The sequence below is a fragment of the Atractosteus spatula genome, chromosome 24 (assembly GCF_055471065.1).
Source record: "Atractosteus spatula isolate fAtrSpa1 chromosome 24, fAtrSpa1.hap1, whole genome shotgun sequence".
NCBI classification, from domain to species: domain Eukaryota; kingdom Metazoa; phylum Chordata; class Actinopteri; order Semionotiformes; family Lepisosteidae; genus Atractosteus; species Atractosteus spatula.
The window spans coordinates 10,802,405-10,825,080 of NC_142729.1; the positions used below are offsets into that span (position 1 = coordinate 10,802,405).

The following is a 22,676-nucleotide window of genomic DNA, read 5'->3' on the forward strand; positions in this document are numbered from 1 at the left end:
TTCGGACCAAACGAGGCAGAGGGGAAGCAGAAAAGGAAACACCGGCCTTTATGTATGATGGGCAGAGCAGGTGAAGCTGTTTTCTGTAAGACAGGAGAGAGTAAAGACCTTAGTGCCAGAACTGAGGCCCTGTGCTAGAACTTTGTTTTCATGGGGGCAGAACAAAGGAATGGGGCTGCAGAGTCGGTACTGAGGACACAGACAGAGTGGAGCAATGTCTGTGGGAGGATTTCCAGTACAGAGACTGGGGAGACTGGACTGTGGGGAGTTCTTGCTTCTTCTTCCAAACAGGAACTATTGGGGACAAATGGTTTCCTTGTTTGTGAATTGATGTACTTGCTCTGTATAGGGAAAATAATATTGAAGGACCATTTTCTTTTCCACCTACAGTAAACGGGCTGTTGAACCTCTGGTGATCAAGTGTGTCCCTCGGAGAAACTTTGTGTGTCGTAGGTTCGATGTTTTTGAGTACACAGTGAGACATGTTGTAATCACTAAAGAATAAATTGCATTTATGCAAGACTAAAGTCTGGTGCTGGACTGTGGGTGCACTGGTGGTTCTGGGAGATATAAAGACCCTACTGTGGGGGAAAAGGAGTCTTAAATGCTACAGAGATAATTTTTAAAAGCAGTTCCTGTATTTAGGGTTCGCCATCTTTAACATATGCATATCAAAATCTATCATGTTACAATAAATGTAACAGTTTTAGCCATTTTAAAATCCACATTCTTTTTATTGTAAATGAACAAGTAAGAATTTATTCCATGCTGAAAAGACAAAAAAAGAAACATAACATTTGTGGAGCCTTCTTCAGGTGTCTGTGGAAGGTGTTTCAGGCTCCACAGCCAAAACGTTGTTTCTTTTCTTCTCTTTTCAGCATGGAATAAATCCTTACTTGTTCCTTTGTAGCCTACGAATGCTGACGCAGCCCCTACTTGAATGGCTTTTTATTGTAAATATGTAAATGACATAAATATTGTAACCATAAATTACATAATGACATAAATGACATAAATATTGTTTAACCCAGTGAGTGTTCATTATTTCTCTTTTCACCATAGCTGTCCCAGAAAACAAAGAACTCATGTGCCTCTAATCATATCAACTGTTTGGGTATATTTTTTGGCAAAATCACTTACATGTTAGGGCTTTTGATTATTTAATTTACTTATTGACTAATCTGCTTGGTCATTGTCTACTATTCCCTTTTTTGTAACCCCCCATTTGTAATATTATTTTGGTGAGGAGTAAATCTAATGTTTAGCTCTAGTTAGAGATTTGTCCACTTTCTATCACTTTCATTGTTTAACTTGAGGAAAGGTTTTTGTTTATTGTAAATTTTAAACAGTAAAGTAATGCAACTCTTTGAAGAAAATAACATATTTTCATATTCTGTATCAGAACATTGTTAAGAACAATACTGTAACTGTACCTTTGTTACAGATTACTTTTTAAATTTAATGTAAGAGTACATTTCATAAATGATATACAAACCCAGATCAGTTCAGTGCAGAAGAAGCAGCTCTGCAGCTGCTCTCAGTCCTCTGTAGTTCCTGTTGATGAGCCCGAGCAGCTCCTGTAGAGCTGAGAGAGGTTTTTGTACAGACGTGTATCACTGTGTGAAAGGGAAGCTTACACCCTGCTGACAGTAATAATCTCCTGCATCTTCAGCCTGGACTCCTGTGATGGTTAGTTTATATTGTGACCCAGACCCACTGCCACTGAAACGGTCAGGAATCCCAGACTGACGGTTGGAGGTATAATATATCAGGAGCTGTGGAGCCTGGCCAGGTTTCTGCAGGTACCAGTTGAGATAGCTGCTAACAGACTGACTAGTTGTACAGCTGATCGAGACAGAGCTTCCTGGGAGAACAGACTGAGCTGGAGACTGAGTCAGAACAATCTGTCCACTGGACTCTGAAAGTGAGATGGGAACAAAAAGAATTGTTAATACTTGCTTGTTATACAGTAAACATTTGTGTACGAACTTGTATCAGAAAACACATGTGCTACATTTACATTGTGGAATTAAAACTTACCTTTTGTACTTATGATACATGTTAATATGAAGTCTAAGACAAAGACTTTAATCCTCACCTTGAGCAAAGAGCACCAGTGTCCCCAGCAGTAGAATCAGTGGCATCATTGTCCTGTGTGAGTCAGTGACTCTGAAAGGGCTGATCAGTGACTGATCCACACTGTGAGTCTTAAAGTGTTTGGAGCAGTAAGGCGGCACAGGAATGCAAATCTCCTTCCTGTTTACAAATCATGTCACAGAGAGTTAGATGAAATCTGAGCTGTGAAAACAGTTGGAGCTTGTTAGGGTTTTGTGTTGGTTTTCCTCTTTTCTTCTGCAGTCAAAGAGATATGGCTTGCTGTCACTTGGCTGTGTTATGGCCATGAGCTGATTTGGCCACCTGGTAATTGAGAAAACCTGAAGAATGTTTTGGGAAATTCTTCAGCAGAAGAGCAGGAGATGGTCTTGCTCAATGTCAGTATTTACTGAGCTCAGTGTTGGGACACTCCTGCAGGGCAGACAACCTGCTGACATTTCCTTCTGTTTACGCTTACTAGAATAAGATAAAACTGCCTAAAGTAAATAGATTACAACCTGTGGTTAAATTTAAGTCTCTAAGTCTGGATGCCATAAAATGAATGGGAACCTATTTTCCTATTCGAAAATGAACTAATTAAGAAAGGCTGTTTTTAACCAAGGGATTCCTCACTCAGGAAATCATAGTTCGCTCTTAGCAAGGTACAAATACTCAGCTCCAATCTGGTGTTTATGGATTACCTGGACAAGGACCTCTTACCTGATCATCAATTTATGTTCTGTACCCTCTTATCCACTCTTTTCTCTCTTTCTGTTCTGGTCTCTTTTTTAACTGGCTTGTCTTCTGTCTTTTATCCTACACTTGCCAATCTTAATAATTTACCCAGAATGTAAGAAACATTGGAGACAGTAGCTATATTACCCTGCAACTCACAACTGGCAACCCACTGAAGCTCAGCAGGTATGAGCCTGATCAATAGCTGGATGGGAGACCTTCTGGAAGAGGTGTTAGTGGGGCCAGCAAGGGGTGCTCAGCTTGTGGACTATTTGGGTCCTAATGTCCCAGTATAGTAATGGGGACATTATACTGTAAAAATGGGCTGTATTTTGGATGAGACGTAAAACCAAGGTCCTGTCTCTCTGTGGTCATTAAAAATCCCAGGGCGTTCCTCGAAAAGAGTAGTGGTGAAACCCCGACATCCTGGCCAAATTTCCCATTGGTCCTTACCAATCATGGCCTCCTAATAATCTCCTTCTTTGAATTGGCTTCATTACTCTGTTCTCCTCCCCATTGATAGCTGATGTGTGGTGAGCGTTCTGGCACACTATGGCTGCTGTCGCATCATCCAGGTGGATGCTGCGCATTGGTGGTGGTGGAAGGGAGTCCCCATTACTTGTTAAGTGCTTTGAGTGGAGTGTCCAGAAAAACGCTATAAAGGTGTAAGCAATTATTATTATTAAGCTTCTGGTTTACTTTAGTTAATACTTTTAATGGAACTGTGCCACACATGTTGGGACATGCACAACCATGGGACAGATGTGTATGGTACAAATGGCAGCTGTAAACACCTGGAATGTAAAATTTGAGTTAAAGAATACACTACTGTTGATTAGGAATGTTTGATAGCAGCAGTAAAACAAACAGCCCTTGAGCTATAAGTTAAAGAAAACATCAGTGATACAGTACAAAAGACAAGGGAGGATCCACTCAAGATCTCCAGTACTGTCCTTCTGTCGTCTCTGTATTAAAATATTTCCTGAAGTAAAGAAGTAAAGTTGCCCACGATTTAAAAAAGGGATTAAATTCATTTATTTATTTTTGAATGTTTCAAAAAAGCATTTAGAAGATGCAAAAAGAGAGAGGACACACTTTGAGTCCTTCCACAGGTGGGATTCAAACCAGAAAAAAAATTCACAAACAGTCAAAGATATCAAAGTGTCCTTCAATAAGTATGATTCCCAGATTCCTTGCAGTTTAATTCTTTCTCAGTCTTGATCTTCATCTGACCATCTAAATGTTCCCATATTATACCAATATAGATGCAATATTAATAATTATATTGCTTCTCATTGCAATGCATTTCTCATTGCATTGTCACTGTGCAAAGTGTAATTTGACAAATGTATAGATCTTTTGCAAATATAATATAATAATTTTCAGAAGAAATCAGGGATGTAAAAGTTGTCCAATTTTTTCATTCGTGAGTACAGGTAAAGATAGCCACAGTTAAGCTTTTATGAACTGCCCTGTAATGTTGTGTGAAAAGTGAGTTGTTTTGAAAAGTACATGAGGATAATATATGCCCAGTGTGAGAGGAGATAGGAGACAAGGAGATTAGCCTGATAGAGCTGGAGAGAAGAGGAAGAAGACTGATAGGCTGGAACCCAGTCACGCCAGGTAGAGACAGAAACAGAGCAGCTCAGTGATATTGATACTGTTGATGTTGGCAATGAGCACCCTCTTGTGGGCATTGCAAGAGCTTTTTAAGTGTAATAGTGTGATGGGCTGGAGCCACAGGTGTTGGTGTAGACAGCATGATGAGTGAGGAAACAGGCCTTCATTGATAACAGATTATAAGATATCACTTTAAGATAAATGAATTATATACTAGAAAACCTTAATTATACAGCTTTGATGAACACATATGTTACATCGCCAAAATGGCTCAGTCTAGGAGCGAATGGGGACTAACATATGAGCCAAAGTTTAACAGACAGAAATACACCCCCGGCTATGTGTAGGATGGTGGAAAAAACTAGGAAGTAAAAAAATCAACTAACTACACTATTCCACAACCCATGTATCCGAGAAAGAAGCAAAGCCAAAGAAAAGTCTTTACCAAGCTATCTTTCTACTCTGTACTAAACTAAGCTATAACGGAAAAAAATAAACAAAACACAGGTTCCACAACAATCCCAACACCACAGCTAAGAAAACAAGTCTGACACCTCTCTCATTTTCACCGTTCTTCTTCTTACACCTCACTTCAAACTCACCTGAGGAAGTCCTGTACCAGCATTTAAAACTGGACCGCTCTCTTCAACCAATCCAGAGAGAGAGACTTAATTTAGGCATACGCCTGACACGGATGTCGGAAGGGACGAACCATGGAATGGCAGGAGAGCATAAAAGACCCTATGTATAGCGGAGAAATGGGGGTTAGCCTGGGTTCAGCTGTTCAGGACATCCCGTATAGAAACCTATGCCCTCGGGTCAAGGACAGGAGTGACCTGGTGCTAGGCGGGTCTCAGGACATCCGAACCTCAATGCTGAGCAGGGAGCAGAGCAGAAGCAGGAAGTAAATAGGCTACACAACAAGACACATGAATAATCATAGGGAACTAGGAACAGGACAGGAGAGCAGCACCCTCTAGGTGTACAAGGTGTGACAACGCCCACTTCCAAAAATGGATTCCCGCATGGGAGGGGAGTTAAAAAAAAAACAGAACGTAACACATAATAACGAACTTATACACAGGACACATGAGGCACACCTTTTACAAAGATAACATATTCTAACATTGAAAGTAATACAAAGGAGCATTAACAACAATACATAATGACAAACAGGATCTCTGTAACTTCCAATTTTGAGCAAATCAGAGTACTGCACTGAAACCTTTGTAGAAAGGAATTGCAGGAATAAATATAAAATTATGTAAGAAATTTTGAAAAATACAAGTACACTCAATACCAAGGCAGATGAGATCAGTCAAGCTAAGCAGATGGGAAAGATTTATTAAATCTATAAATTAATTTGCCTGTAATTTAGACCTCAGGTATGTTTTAATCAACTTGAGCTTCGAAAAGTTCTTCTCTGCTCCTGCTGCTGTCACGAGGAGAGCGACTGCAATCCGAAGGGGTATAAGCTGGGTTCCCAATACCCCCATCTAATGAAATACAGGGGAAACTTAAAAAAACATGCATTTTAATGCCAATTACATATCATCTTTGACCAGTCTTTTTACTGTACATTCACTTTCACATTTTTGTTTGGCTGTGCAGTGCTGATTTTCAGTGACCCCACACACATGAGTACAATTGTGGGAAAGCTGAATCTGTTAACTTCTAGTTAAAACACATTAAGTAATCTACTTATCTTGCTTGAAAACGTGGCTTTTCTACCATCCTCTAGTTACTGTACATGGATCTCACAGACTCAAAACCAAGTGAAATACAGCTTATTAAATTTTTCCACATATTGTGCATTATTACAGCGACCTGATTTGGTGTACCTGTGTCGTGAGATCTCTTATCCCACTCTGTGCTTCAGAAACATTATGTACTTGATTATGATTGCTCATTTTTGGACCATCCATTAGGATGATCCACATCAGCAACAGGAAAGCTGTAGGGAGTTTTTCATTACACATTGAGGGGGCCCCCTGGTGGCGACGAGTCCCTAGGCAGTTGCTTAGTTTGCCTGTGCCCTGTGCATATTATCACATAGATCAATGCTTCTGGACAAGTAGTGCATTAAGCACAGGAGTCCTGCTCAGACAGAACAAGGACAACAGGGCTGGACAAGGTGCAGGAGATGATGAGACACAATCAGCTGAACCCTTAATCCACTTAACACAGCTGGATGAAGTAAGGAGTGACTCTTCAGAGCAGCACTTGACACTGCTTGTTCAGAGGGAGCAGGATAATAACTGCCCTGATGGTCACTCCCAGGTCAGAGGGTTAATAATAGGAAGGATAATTCCTGCTTTTATACAGCACCTTTCATGCCAAAGGATCCTTCACACACAGGAGGGACCCACTGCACTGAAGATCAGCACCAGCTGGGAGACAAGCAGCAGCCATTCTGCACCAGCAGCCCCACTACACAGCAGATTCTGGGGAGAGGAGAGTAGCGGCTATACCATCACACCCCTACTGACTGAGCAGACAGGAGCTCAATTTAAACCCTCATCTGATGGGCTGGTACTGTACTTCTTACAGCAGAGTGTCTATGGTCACCACACTGGGGCAACACCCAGGCAACACTGGCTAAAAACATAGTACAGGTATTCAGAGTAGAATTAAAATGAGATTAGTGTGGTCTTCTGGACACTCATTAAACTGTTTTTTTTAAAATTATGGTTAATAAAACAATGAAGAAAGATGTGAAGACGGGGGTTTGAATTTAATCCTTTCTGTATGAGGTTTAGACTTCTAAGTCACAAGCTGGGGTTTATGGCAGGAAAGGGGGTTAACTGATAAGGATTGCAGATGCAAGCTAGGAACCCCCCTGGGTGTAATCTTAAACTGACCATTTGGCCAGAAAATGGCCAGTAAACTGGCCAAATACCATGAACCCCCCTCTTTACCATCAGACCGAGTGACGTCAGAAACGGAGAAGAAGACACTATATAACCCAAAAGTTTGTAACAGTACAGGGAACAATACTTCAGTTTTGTTGTTTCTTGCGGGAAACAAGACTTCGGCTTTATTGTTCCTTGCATGCAATAAACTCATCTGTTTTACTTCATCTCGGGATCAAGAACCTTATTCCTTCTGTTACAACAAATTTGGCGTAGTCGACAGGATGCTCCAGAAGGCGCGGAACTTCCCATTGGCAGGAGAGACGGTCAGCACGCACATTACTAAGAGGTAAGGACTCCTCTTTTATTTAAAAGTCCTGACTCTCTCTGACCAATTGGGAAGTCTCTGCTCCCTGCGAGAATCGCCCGAGATGACAGAGTAAACGTGAGTTCCTGAATTCCTCTGGCCCGGGGAAGAAACTGGTGTATGTAAGGGGTTGTTTGCTGTAAGCCCAGAATTTGGTCTGGCAGGCGGTCCGCAGTATTGTGTACAGGTGTTCGAAGCTGGTGTATGCCTTAATTGCGCGGGGAGTTTTTGAACGGGTTTTGGACCCTTACCGCGAAGTTCAGGACTGGTGTGGGCCTTAATTGCGCCCGGAGTTCTGAAGGTCAGAACTGGTTTGGGCCTTAATTGCGCCCGGAGTTCTGTGGCTCGGGATTGGTGTGGGCCTTAATTGCGCCCGGGGTTCTGGAGCTGAGTGGTGCATTAAATGCACGTATAATCCAGGATTGGTGTGGGCCTTAATTGCGCCCGGGGTCCTGAGATTAGCTACGCCTTGATCGTGCACGGATTGGCGTGGCGTGGTTTTTTGTTTTAAAGGAAACAGGAGTAGAAGAGATATATATGTATGTATGCTTTTGGTGTTTTCCTTGTTTGTGAAATACATATACACACGCACGACACTAACATAAACACACCTCATAATAAAAGAGCAAAGCATTAAGTAGCAGGATTTAAAGGACGTTGAGACCCGAGAATTGCCCTGATTGAGCTCAATGCGTAAGTCCCCCCCAGGGCAAAAGCAGCGATGCTGGCATTCTGGGGATGGTGAATTACTGATCAAGAAAGGGGGTTTTCGAGGTCTCGTCCCTTACCTGTGAACAGTGCGGTGTAAGTCCTCTCTAAAGTCTCTGAGGGGTATTTAGATCTGGAGGTAACAGACGCCCTTGGCTGAATGAGTGCAGGAATGCACAGCTTTTTCAAGTGAAAGCATCCCCTTACTGTATGAGCTGTTACCTCACACACGACAAAAGTAAAAGAGACCGAACATGTGTGCTAACTGATGGTTTGAGAAAGTGGTGGAAGGGTCCGTTTATATATCGGAAAAGTGTAAGTTGACGGAAAAGAAGGAGAAAAATATGGGAAAAGCTGAGTTTGTCAGAGGGAATTTGGGGCGAAGACGCCTGTAAAGAAAGCATATGAGTATTGATTGGCAAAAGCACAAGCATGTAGCTCCCACCCTGGCGCACGGCCGGCACCAGTGGTGGCAGATACATGAGAAAAAAAAAAGAAATTGGGATGTGACTTAGAAGTGTGTTTACGGGGAAAACAAAAACCCGGAAGAAAAGATACTTTACTCGCTACGAAAGAGTATAAACAAAAGCGAAAAGAGGCAGTGCAGGAGAATCAGAAACTAAAAGAAGAATTAGTTCCTGGTCGCACTGCACTAGTTAATGTGTTATATCCTGCTCTCCCATAGGGGAACAGACAGGCAGGAAATGAAAATAATTGGGATCAATTCCCACAGTGACCATATGGAGACGGTGGGTCTAAGTGGGATGACACCTGGTACGAGTGTGATAGAGACGGAACAGGAACTCCCTTCTTAAACAGAGGGCGCCTGCAGACCTGTACTCTCACCCTAAGTGGGAGAGGGCCTGATGTAGCGGGGGCTGGCGCTGTTGATGACAACGTCACTCTAAGTGTCTAGCACCCCGTCAAGGGGGTCCACACTCGCACCTACCTTCCCTGATTCCCCCATAAGATCAAATGCAAAACCGGAAGATATTGACCGGTGGGTTAAAGCACTGCACCAGAAATTAGAAATGCAGCGAACCTGGAGTGCGCTTCAGGAATTAAAAGGATTAATGTAGAAGTAAAACAAGAATACAGCACATTGTAGTACGAAGAGAAAAATATATTCTCGATGTGTATGTGTGTTTTATGAATTTGTGTGCCGGCATGTATGTGTGTAACTGTGAGTTTTGGTATACTAAATGACGGTGTGAGTGTGTTTAGCCAGCGGGACTGGCTAGAGACGTAACTAAAGAGACTTGACGAAAATCAACTTAAGGAGATTGGAAAATATAAGAGCGTCTGAAACGTATAAGTACAGTACAGGTGGACGTAAAGGTAGTTAAACAGTTTTTGTATTTTTATACAATTAGTTGCAATAGTGGAAACAATTTGGTTTTATTCGAATGTCTCGAAACCAGACATGCTGAAACGCTGTAGGTTTAGAATCGAGACTGGGGAGAATAACGTCTTGTGAGAAAATCTGTTTACCTAACGATTAGATCCTGTAAATCCCTTGTAGCCTCCCTAAGTCTGTCCCAGTCCAGTGGTTAAAAATGTACTGTTAATGGAGTGTTGGTTTCTCTGTTAGGGGATACTGGAGCACTACTGTCCTGCTTGTTTCACTCCTCTGTTCAACAGTGTGCTATAGAGTAATGTATATGGGAAGACAGCAGGAGGCCACAGGAGTATTGGGACAGCAAGTCTTACTTGCCGAGTACCAGATTTTAATGGGTGGTTTTATCCCAGATCTATTGGGTTGGAATATTATGCATTACAAAGAATGACTATCCAGAACAGGGTATCACGTGGCTTCAACTGACTGTGATCACTCAGTATGTTGATGGTATTCTGAGTGCTTCCCCTGACGAGGAAACCCACAAGTCTGAGTTGCTTTAGAGTGTCTAATAGAAGCAGTTATGATAAGGCCCTTTTGTGTCTAGCATTGTGAAATTTTAACAGGGCCTGGGTGCAATGTTTTTACAGGGTGAGCACAACTCTTAACAGATCTGATTAAGGGGGGAGTGCAGTACAATGACAAGATTGCCTTGGTTCCCGCAGCAAAAGCCACCTGTAATAATTTGAAACAAGCTCTCTTACAGGTGCTGAGACTGGGGTTTCCTCAGATGGATCAACCATTCCTTTGTATTATTGCAAGTTGCTGACAGAGGCCACCCAAGGAGCCCGCGAGCAGGTCCTGGAGGCGTGGGGACCACCACCTGTAGGAGGGCACAACCTCATCGCAGGAGAGTGGGTGTGGATCAGGAAATTTCCTTCACAGGTTCTCCAGCCCAGGTGGGACGGACCCTACCAGATCCTGTTGACAACCGAGTCTGCGGTTCGATTGGAAGGAAAAGATCGCTGGATCCACGCGTCTGCCCTGTGATCTGCCCTGACATTGTATGTATAAAAATAGGCTACACTGAAGTATGCCATATTTTATAAGGGGGGAATGAAGAAAGATGTGAAGACGGGGGTTTGAATTTAATCCTTTCTAAAGGGGGTTTAGACTTCTAAGTCACAAGCTGGGGTTTATGGCAGGAAAGGGGGTTAACTGATAAGGATTGCAGATGCAAGCTAGGAACCCCCCTGGGTGTAATCTTAAACTGACCATTTGTCCAGAACATCGTAAACTGGCCAAATACCATGAACCCCCCTCTTTACCATCAGACCGAGTGACGTCAGAAACGGAGAAGAAGACACTATATAACCCAAAAGTTTGTACCAGTACGGTGAACAATACTTCGGTTTTATTGTTTCTTGCGGGAAACAAGACTTCGGCTTTATTGTTCCTTGCATGCAATAAACTCATCTGTTTTACTTCATCTCGGGATCAAGAACCTTATTCGTTCTGTTACAACAGAGTGATGGACACGCCCCTATGCCAATAATAATTACAGCTCCCAACTCCACCATCATCATCAAGTTGACATCAATCTGCTGCCTATACACCGCACAGGGAGCTCAGCTCAATAAAACCAGCTGGACATTAGTGTGGAAATGAACAGCGTGTCCTAGTGGAGCTCCTCTTCCTCACTCCAGTGGTCTATCTGATTTGAGAAATTCAGGTTTTATATTCTTTGGCTCATCACTCCTGTGTTCAGTTACAACTCACTGTTCCTCCAAACCTGTGTGTGTCTGTGATCATGTCTGTAATGGATACACACTCTTTCATCCCTTTATTTATTTTCAGCATTTTTTAGCTGTCAAGTTTTTATTGTTCTTAAGCTTCTCACAGAACATAGGAAATAAGAAATAATAATAATAATAATAATAATAATAATAATAATAAACTTTATTTTATATAGCGCCTTTAAAGGTGGCTTCTCAAAGCGCTTTACAGGATGACAATAACAATAAATAAGAAGACTACAACAATAATTAAGGAGATTTCACAAGATAGGACACAATTATAATTACAACAATACAACAATAACAATAGAGGAGACCGTGGAAGGTGGTATTAAGAAGAGCAGAGGGGTGAAGAGTGGAACCAGTTAAGTAAAGGCTCTTCTGAAGAAGAAGATTTTGAGTCTGGATTTGAAGGAGTTTAGAGAAGGTGACTCTCTAATATCCTTGGGCAAAGAGTTCCAGAGCTTGGGGGCATAGCAGGAGAAGGCCCTGTCACCCATACAATGTAGACGGGCTTGGGGGACAGTAAGGAGGGCAGAATTTGAAGAGCGGAGGTTCCGAGGTGGGAAGTAGGGCGATAAAAGTTCAGACAGGTATTGAAGTGCCAAGCCATGTAAGGCCTTATAGGTGAGCATGAGGATTTTAAAGTCAACGCGGAATTTGACCGGAAGCCAGTGCAAGAACTCCAGGATAGGAGTAATGTGAACACTTGCACTAGACCTGGTCAGGATTCTGGCTGCAGAATTTTGGACATACTGCAGCTTGTTCAGAGTAGATTTAGATACCCCAGGGAGTAGAGCATGGCAGTAGTCAATTCTAGAGAATACAAATATGCTGATCAGCTTTTCAGCCACAGTTAATGATAGCATAGGGTGTAGTCTTGCAATATTTCTAAGGTGAAAAAAAGATGTTTTGACAGTATGCTGTACATGTGGGTCAAATGTTAAGCCAGAATCGAATATAACCCAAAGGTTTTTTAATTTTGATTGAAGCTCAAGTACAGAGCCATCTACAGACAAGGTTACAGGACTGGCTTTACGAAGTTGATGGGGGGTACCAATAAGAATGACTTCAGTCTTGTCACAGTTAAGATGAAGGAAGTTTTGAGTCATCCAAATTTTTATGTCAGAGATGCAATTAGATAGAATAGAGACAGCCACATCAGTGTCGGGTTTGGTATGGATGTATAGTTGAGTATCGTCAGCGTAAAAATGAAAGCTGAGGCCATGTGATCTTAAAAGCTGACCAAGTGGGAACATGTAAATGCTGAAGAGAAAGGGGCCCAGTATTGAGCCCTGGGGGACACCAGACTTGACAAGACCAATTTCAGACCTGTACCCATTGAGAGAGACAAAGTGATAGCAATCAGTGAGGTAAGATTTAAACCATTTGAGGGCAGTGTCAGAGACTCCAAACACAGTCTCGAGACGTGAAAGTAAGATGTTATGGTCAACAGTGTCAAAGGCAGCACTGAGATCAAGAAGGATGAGTATGGAAAGAGAACCAGAATCAGAAGCTATTAGGAGATCGTTGGTGACTTTGACTAGGGCGGTTTCTGTGCTGTGAAGTTGACGGAAACCAGATTGGAGGGGTTCAAAAAGGTTGTTTGTCATGAGGTGGTTATGTAACTGAAGTGTGACAGCACGTTCTAGAATTTTAGAGGGAAAGGGTAAGTTGGAGATGGGGCGAAAGTTGTTAAGATTGTCGAGAACCATGTTAGGCTTCTTTGGCACGGGAGTAATAGCAGCAGTTTTGAGGACCGTTGGTACAATGCCGGTGAATTGAGCACATTCATGGAAATTATATCCGTAGTGGAGAGAATGTTATGCCGGATGTTGTCAATATTAGAACTAAAGAAATCTAAGAATGTGTTGCAAAGTTGTGATGAGGCAGGTAATGTGGTAGGGCAGTTTGGCTTGAGCAGTCTGTTGATGGTGGAGAAAAGATGTCTGGGATTGTTTTGGTGATTTTCAATGATGTGAGAGAAGTAGGTGGATCTAGCAGACTCTATAGTAACCTTATAATCAGATAAGTAATCTCTCCAGGCCTGATAATGTACAGTTAGGCTGGAAAGCCGCCACCTACGCTCAAGTTTGCGAGAGGCTGCCTTCATGAATCGCAGATGGTCATTGTACCAAGGGGCAGGGCGAGAGAAGGAGATGGTTCGAGTTTTTAAAGGAGCAAAGGTGTCGAGGGTAGATAAAAGAGCATTGTCAAGTAACTGTATTTTGTCCTCTAGAGGGTCAGAGGAAGAGAAACAGTGAGAAAGTGAGAAGTAATCCAGTTCACACAATTTTATCTCATGAGCTGCTGACAGATGCACTCCATGGGCAACAGTGACCTCACCTGTGGTCAGTAATGAAGTCTCCAGCTCTGAAGTGTATTGGTCTATCCATTGACTCCTCACTCTTCATAGACATACAGCTGGGCACTGGTGACTCTGGTCTGTACAGCTTGACCCTTTGAACAACAGAGACAGTTGCAAAGATCAGGAAGTGCAGAGCAAACAGGACTTAAACTTACAGAAGATAAGTCACTAACAATAAAGAGAAAATTTACTGAAAGGGAGCTCATAAAAACAGTGAGGCAGAGAACAGGATGCACCTGAATGGGTTCTTGAGATGTGATGATTTTCAGTGGAAAACAGAGTATAGAAACTGTCATGAGTAGCCATTTGGAAAATTAAGTCTTTTATGTTTTGAAAAGGTACTGTACACATTAGCAGTGTCTTCTGCTTTGAATTTGAAGAAGTGTTATTTAGACAACAGATTGTGTCACTGCAATTATCTTGTTCTGCAGGATTAATAAGTGTCTCTCTGTTGCTGTAATTGTGAAGTTCAGGGGTAGCTGTGCTGGTATTGGTGTTGAAAGCCGATTCTCTCTTCATGGCCTGAAGGAAAGAGCCTGCAGGGGGCAGCACACAGTCCCAGTGTGAGAACACGAGCCCGAACTCCAGGGTGTTTCTGCTGGTTTCCAAACTGGAGCAGCTAGAGACTGGAGTCACTTTTCTACTGGAGAGTCAGAGCGTTTTTGCTGAAGTCACACATTATCATGTTGCTGTTGATGTTGTTGGTCTGAGTGATAAATCAGTGCTTCACAAGTTCACAAGTTCAGATCAAGAATTCAATTAAATTACTAATTAAATCCTTCTATGGTTCACTTTACATCATAAATCTTGTCAAATCAACAGGAATGCAACACAGCCAGAATGCAAAAAAGTGAAAGGCAGCAGGTTAAGGTAACCTTCTAGATTCAGATAGCTAAACTACACTCATTAAAGGATATCTCTGAGCCCTTCTGGCCAGTTTGGTAGATATTAGTTAATTGATCCTAGGATCTCAGCCTGTGTTTTTCTTGAAAGATACCAGGGTATCAGTATACCCACATGGCACTGTTGCTTTTTCCACACTCCAACATCCCTTTGTGTAAAGATGAGCCTCCTGCTCTCAGTTTGAAATGCACCTCCATGCAGTTTTCACTTATCGCCCTCACACTGTGTATCACTGTTGATTCAGCTCACTGGATTGACTGCTTCAGTGTTTTTAGGACCTTGAATCTGGTGTTCAGAGAGAGGATGTTGTCCTGGTACCAACCAAGAACTGTATCGTTTGCAAACTTAATGATGGATTTTTTTTTTTTTGGCAACACAATCATGGATGAATAAGGAGTAGAGGAGAGGGCTGAGCACACAGCCTTGGGAGATGCTGATATTCAAAATCAGGGTGGAGAATGAACTGGTGTCTACCCTTACCACCTGCAGGTGACCCATCAGAAAATCCAGGATCCAATTGCAGAGAGGGGAGCTTAGTCCTAGGTCCTGGAGCTTGGTGACAACATTCTCACATACGTTTCTTTCTTGTCTAGGTGTGAGAGGGTAGTGTGTAGAGCAGTGGGAATGGTGTCCTCAGTTGATCTGCTCTGTCGGTATGCAAATGACAGTGGGTCCAAGTTGTCAGGCAGTGAAGAGGTGATATATACTTTGATCAGCCGCTCGAAGCATTTCATGATGACTGATGTGAGTACAACTGGGCACAATGGTGGTTTTCTTGAAGCAAGAGGGGACTGTGTATTAAGTAAGGGAAAGATTGAATATGTCCGTCATCTGCCAGCTGGTCTGAGCAAGCCTTCAGAACACGTCCAGGGATAGCGTCGGGGCCAGGGGATTTGTGTGGATTAGTCTTCCTGAAAACGTTATACACATCAGCTCTGGAGACAGACAGTGGGTATTCCCCCTATTTTACTGGGAGTTCCTTAGCTGGTTCTGTGTTATGGAGTTCGACCCGAGCATAGAATAAGTTTAGTTCATCAGGGAGTAAGACAGTTTGTGCCATATTGCTGGGTTGCACTTTGTAATCTGTGATGGTGTGAATTCCATTCCATATATTCCAGGTTTCTCGGTCATCATGATAGTATGATTCAGTTTCGCTCTATAGTTATATTTAGCTCCTTTGATGGCTTTTCTCAGGTCATTTCTCTTGTCCATGTCTCCAGAGTTAAAAGTCATTGTTCTAGCTTTTTTGATTAGTGCATACTTCTCCATTTTCCCATGGTTTCTGATTTGGGTATGTGCGAACTGTAATTTTGGGGACAACATCTTTGATGCATTTATTGATAAAACCAGTAGCATAGTCTGCTTACAGGTTAATGTCTTTCCCGGCACCTTCACTAAAAATCTGCCAATCAGTAGTGGCAAAACACTGATGTAGAATAGAATCCGATTTGTCCGACCGGCGCTGAAAGGTTCGTGTCGCAGGCTTCTCCTGCTTGAGTTTCTGCCTGTAGGCAAGAAGTAGCAGAATGGAAGTGTGATCGGATTTGCAAAAGGGAGGTCGGGGGAGGGCTTTGTAGCCATTCTGGAATGAAGTGTGAATATTATCCATCGTATTTGTTCTGTTCGTCAGGCAATTAATATGCTGATGCAGGTTAGGCATGGTTTTCTTCAGGTCCGCGCCATTGAAGTCCCCTACTGTGATGAATGCGTCCTCAGGGTATAAGTTCTCCTGTCTGTGTTTGTGTCCAAATAATTCATTCAGGGCTCTTGTGGTGTTTGCCTATTGTGGAATATACACTGCTGTGAGGACCACCAATGTAAACTCCCTCCGAGACAGAACGGATGGCATTTTATTGTCAGGTGTTCAAGACCTGGAAAGCATGACAATGAAATAGTCTCCACAGCTGTGCACCAGGAGTTATTAACCATCAAGCACACCACTCCACCCTTGATTTTCCTCGAGTCCATTGTCCTGTCCTGACAGTGGACAGAAAAGCATCTCGGGAGGATAGCAGTGTCCGGAATAGACGCATAAAGCCAGGTTTTGGTAAACGCTAGCTCAGAATGTGGTATATAATTTACCTCAAACTAAGGTATACACCCAGACACAGTGACATTCCCACAACATGCATCCCTCTGGGATCTGACACTGAGCATGCATGTCCTGACAGCACTTGACAAAACACATGGAACACAAGACCCAAGACAGCAGGGCCAGGAGACCTCAGCTACTACAGTCACATAACTAACAACAGACATGGGACAGCAGGGAAACCTACAATAACACAGACACATCCTTATAGCTTTGAAGCCAGACAGATTCGGTGTCAGAGTCAATCAGGTCCCCAAACACAAGAACACTCTTTTACCTCTCAATTTCACGGCCCAGTGCTCCATCTTCAGCCTCAGGCTCCTCAGAGAGACTCATTTCAGAAGCTGTTTCCCTCCTGAGGATCAGCAGAGGGTCTCAAGGACATGAATTTGATACGAGCACAACCTGCCAACACATAACAGAAAGTGAGAAACTCTCACATCTCAAATCACAACACTGACACATTCTCACACACTGTACTGCACAATAATAACACTGAAACACTCTCACACACTGTACTGCACATTATCTACACTGACACACTCTCACACACTGAACTGTACATTAACAACACTGTTAAACTATATTCATGTTCATATTACCAACTGTGATGCCACTATGAGTGCAGAAGTCTGTCATACAATGTTGCATTATTATCACTATTCTCTTTATGGTTTAAAAATAAGCACTTGAAATTATAGCACATAAAGGCTGCACAACTATCAGTGCAGCTTGTTTTGGTGCATTTGTGCACTCAGTTGAATTTATGTTTGCCTCAGTACAGGGTTTTGAAAATTTCTGAATTCATGTCTTTGTCATTTTTCTCATCTTATTAATTATCTTTATCTTGGGGTTTTTCCATACACAATAAAACTACATAGTATTTTGACACACAAGATTTAAAACAACAAAATCCAAAAACGTCAAGGTATTTATAGAATGAACTGAATAAAAGCACTATGCAATCTTATCCACTACAGTCAGCACTTCTGTGCCCTGTCATTTTAAATCTGAACACACTGTAGCGAATGCGAAATAAGCAGCATTTTTTAAAAAAATCCAGAGCACGATCCTATGGACACAAGGGTAGGATCAGCAGGCTGCATTGGCAGCTCAGGATTTGCATCGGACTGGAGTGTAGCGTTGCTGAGGACGTCGTTGGGAGATGCGGAAGTCTACTGGGAGCGCAGGATGCGTTAGGTATATCTTTGATAGGAAAATTAGTAATATTCCTAGATTAACGTCCTGAATTAAAGCTGTTTTAACGTAGTTTGCTGTGATTGTGCTACTGTCCAGGTGATAATGGGAGAAAAGGTTTCGAAGGGGAGATTTGCAAACGTGGTGGCAAATGTGCATTTGCCGAGAGAAGCCCATTTATTATAAAACAGGAGAAGTAACTGGATGTTCAAATGCTAGCTGTTTGGAAACGATGGGTTGACAAAGGTGGGTCTTGGTCTTGGGAAAGACCAGATGAAGCTGGCAGATGTTGAAAAGCGACGAAGAGTCAGATCAATGGCTAGCTGGTACTCAGCTGGTTCCTAGCTGAGATCAAACTGTGCATTGGAGCAGCAAACGAGAATATTGATTGTATGGTGTAGGCAGCATCGTAGTACTGTCTATGCAAGGATGCACACGAGGGGGGAGAGGACAGCGAGATAGCAAGACAGCAGACTCATGCAACAGACATGCACAAGAGAGAGATGGGGATCTCGTAGGTATTTATAGCATTTTGGGAGAGGAATAGATGTCAGAAGCGATTGATAATTACTGATGGCTGAGTCTGATTGAACGTGGTTGTTGTCATCCCTTCTGAAACTTCGTTATAAACTCCATTTAAAACAATAGTTATTAAGACAACAAAGCAAAGGCCTCACATAACAGAATCTACAGCTCAGTGACCCAGTGTCATCAAATACTGCACATCACGAGCTTCACAAAGCTGATATTTATGGTAGGGCTGCCTTTCAGAATTCTTTTGTAACCAAGGACAATGCACAGAAACACATAATTTGATGTCATGAGCACAAAATCTTCATTTCTGAGCAGTGAACAAAATAATAAGATCTGACTAATCCTATGTTGCTGTTATTCCTACAACTGGAATGTAAAAAATATACAAGTCTGATCTATTTACAGACATATGAAAGACTCTTATTCCAAGAAGTGAGTGAAAACTGTCTTATAATGTTACATTACTGTTATTCTGTGAGTGATTAAAAAATAATGAAACGTCAACACAACTGCTAACTGTATGAAGAGGAATGCAAGGTGATGTCTGCACATGGGCTGAGAACAGGATACGGGAACAATGTCATGGGAACAGTGATGAAAATCAGACCAGCATACAGTATGATAAACAGGAAACAGCATCGGGAAGGAGGAACAGTGGTCACAACTCACAGCTCACCAATAGGGCAACTAAAAACAACAAAACAACAGCGTCAAGAATTATCACAGCACTGAATCTACAGCTCTGTGACCCAGCCTCAAAAATACTGCACATCATGAGCTTCACAAAGACTGGTATATAAGTTAGGGACACCATGCAGAAATACCTTGCAACCAAGACCAGTTTTAAGAATCTTTACAGATGTTTGTGTACATAATGAATATTATTACTTCATAATATTTTGACCAAGAAGCATTAAAACAACAAACTTTAGAAACTTCAATGCTGTCAATACTTTTACAAGGCACTAAGAAAATGCTCTCAAAGCATAAAAACACTGACGCAATCTTATCCACCACAATCAGCGCTTCTGCTCTCCGTCATTTTAAACCTGAATGCGTTGTGAAAGATCTCAGCAGCTCCATGTGTCTTCGCTCTTGCATTTGGCTGCAGACAAGGATCAGTTTCAGAATGCACTGTTGGACAACCCTGTACCAGTACATAAGAGAGGTGAAACAGTGCTCACTTTGATACATTTATTCCTGATAGACTCACCCAGGGTGATGTGAAGTCTTCCCTGAAGTCCTTCTGCTCTTATAATCTTCCCTAAACTGTTTTCAGGCTCTCAGACTCTACAGCCAGTGGTCTGAAGTCTGAATTCTGTTAAAACCTCTTGCTCTCTCCCCCAGCCACCTTCCGCAATTACCACACTTCAGTGTGTTTTTAATGCAGGAGTAAGTTTATTCCCTCTCTACTTGTACCCGACTGCATCTACCCTGCTTCGCTCAAAATGGCGAAGTAACAGAAATATACTTTCTGTTTCGCTAACGTAATGTATGTTTTTAATCAGGAAGCACTGAAGGAAAGAAGGGCTGGTAAAGACAGGCTCAGTTGCTCTGCGCTGAAGGACTTCCTGTAAAGTGGTTTTGAGCATGCTTGTTCCATTTTAATGTATAAGACAACACTGATGATACAGATGTGTCGTGTCAGACAGATGAAAGTTTGTACTGCACCTGCTAATGCACAGGACAAAACAATGGAGAAACCTATTGACAACAGCTCCTGTAATTTGAGAATTTATGACACCTACAAATAATTTACACATTTCATACTAATTTCAATATTATTTACTAGTATGTTTTTGCTGTAAAAGCAGTCTAGAAATCAACACATACAACAAAAAACGAGTTTTTCAAGCAACATGAGTAATCTAACAGATTTTGAATGGGATGAAACAGTTGGTGCCTGAATCACAGAAGCATCTGTCACAGAAGTGGCAAAATGATTTAATGTGTCAGGGGAACAGTGATTAAAATCATACCAGTATACAGTACACCAAACAAGGGAAAACACCATCGGGGAGGAGGAACAGTCAAAGCTCATCGACAGGGCTAGATGGACCCTTAACAGGATAGCGGCTAAAAACTACAAACAACGGCCTCCAGAATTACCCCAGCACTGAAGCTACAGTACCCAGTCTCAACAAATACTGTACATCTTGAGCCTTGTAAAGCTGATATTTATGGTCAGGACACCATGCAGAAACCACTTGTAACCAAGGCCAGCACAAAGCAAAACATACTGTAACTTGTTGTAATGAACTAAAAACCTGCACTTCTGAGCAGTGGAAGAAAAAATAATTGTTTTTTATTCTTATTCCTGCAATTGGACTGTACTGAAAATTAAATAAACTGACAAACTCTCACACACTATACTGCACATTAATACCACTGACATACTCTCGCATGCTGTACTGCACATTAACAACACTGACACACTCTCACACACTGTACTGCACATCAACAACACTCACACACTGTACTGCACATTAACAACACTGACATACTCTCGCACACTGAACTCCACATTTACAACACTGTTACACTCTCACACACTGTACTGCACAATAACAACACTGAGACACTCTCACACACTCTACTGTACATCAACAACACTGACACACTCACACACACTGTAATGCTCATTAACGACATCTGTAACAGTATACTGTCACAAACGTAGTCTTGCCTTTACTAAAAGAATAGTATTAACTTGGAAGTGTTTAAAACTGAATTAATTTCAATGTTACCCATGAGAAGAATACATATTACCAGACTGATGTATTTGCTGACCTATATCAAATAAAATATGACATATTCACGTTCCTATTACCAACTGTGATGCCACTATGAGGGCAGAAAACTGTCTTACAATGTTGCATTATTGACACTATTCTTTTTATGATTTAAAAATAAGCACTTGAAATTTCACAACATTCCTAACTGTATGAAGAGGAAAGCAAGGTGATGTCTGCACATGGGCTGAGAACAGGAAACAGCCTGTGACTGGGTGGATGCAGGCAGTGCTGTTCCACAGGGACCCGTGTGCAGCCTGTCTGTGTCTTTCTACAACTGTATCCCTGAGCTGTTCTGAAAGCTCCTTAGTCTCCAGGATTGAATCTTTTCTTTATATTCACTACCTGACTGAGACAAAGGTGGATTTATTTCTTAAATTGTGTGAATGACTATAAAGCACATAAAGGCTGCACAATAATCAGTGCAGCTTGTTTTGGAGCATTTGTGCACTCAGTTGAATTTTTGTTTGCCTCAGTACAGGATTTTGAAAACTTCTGCATTCATGACTTTGTCATTTTTCTCATCTTATTAATGATCTTTTTTGGGTTTTCTACTTTGTTTGGAGTATTTTCCATACCTAATAATACTACATAGTATTTTGACACACAAGATTTAAAACAACAAAATGCAAAAAAAGGTACTTATAGAATGAACTGAATAAAAGCAGTATGCAATCTTATTCACCACAGTCAGCACTTCTGTGCCCTGTCATTTTAAATCTGTAGCACTGTAGCGAATGCGAAATAAGCAGCATTTTTAAAAAAATCCAGAGCAAGATCCTATGGACACGAGGGTAAGATCAGCAGGTTGGCTGCATTGGCAGCTCAGGATTTGAACCGGACTGGAGTGTAGCATTGCTGATGATGTCGTTGGGAAATGCGGAAGTCTACTGGGAGCGCAGGATGCGTTAGGTATATCTTTGATAGGAAAATGAGTAATATTCCTAGATTTACGTCCTGAATTAAAGCTGTTTTAACGTAGTTTGTTGACATTGTGCTACTGTCCAGGACATAGGAGATTTGCAAACATGGCGGTGAATGTGCACTTGCCGAGAGCAGCCCATTTATTTTAAAACAGGAGAAGTAAGTAGATGGTCAAACACCAGCTGTTTGGGAATGACGGGTTGACAACAGTCGGTCTTGGTCTTGGGAAAGGCCAGATGAAGCTGGCAGATGTTGAAAAGCGACGAAGAGTCAGATCAATGGCTAGCTGGTACTCAGCTGGTTCCTGGCTGAGATTAAACTGTGCATTGGAGCAGCAAACAGGAATATTGATTGTATG

At 41.9% G+C, this 22,676-nt stretch overlaps 1 protein-coding gene and 1 long non-coding RNA gene across 2 annotated transcripts in view; one reads left to right on the forward strand and one right to left on the reverse strand.

The window, feature by feature from the left end:
• Nucleotides 1-1,846: 1,846 nt before the first annotated feature.
• Nucleotides 1,847-20,050, reverse strand: LOC148815885 (uncharacterized). The gene is made up of 4 exons (XR_016086026.1): nucleotides 19,816-20,050; nucleotides 17,149-17,276; nucleotides 13,855-13,968; nucleotides 1,847-1,918 (listed from the first exon to the last, which is right to left on the reverse strand). It is a non-coding gene; the product is annotated as an uncharacterized LOC148815885 (long non-coding RNA).
• A 2,208-nt stretch (nucleotides 20,051-22,258) lies between these two features.
• Nucleotides 22,259-22,676, forward strand: part of LOC148815886 (latent-transforming growth factor beta-binding protein 3-like) — a 48,725-nt gene continuing 48,307 nt past the window's right edge. The window contains exon 1 of the mRNA XM_088904723.1: nucleotides 22,259-22,301. Within this exon, the coding sequence (XP_088760849.1) occupies nucleotides 22,259-22,301 (43 nt within the window). The remainder of the gene's footprint in view (nucleotides 22,302-22,676) is intronic.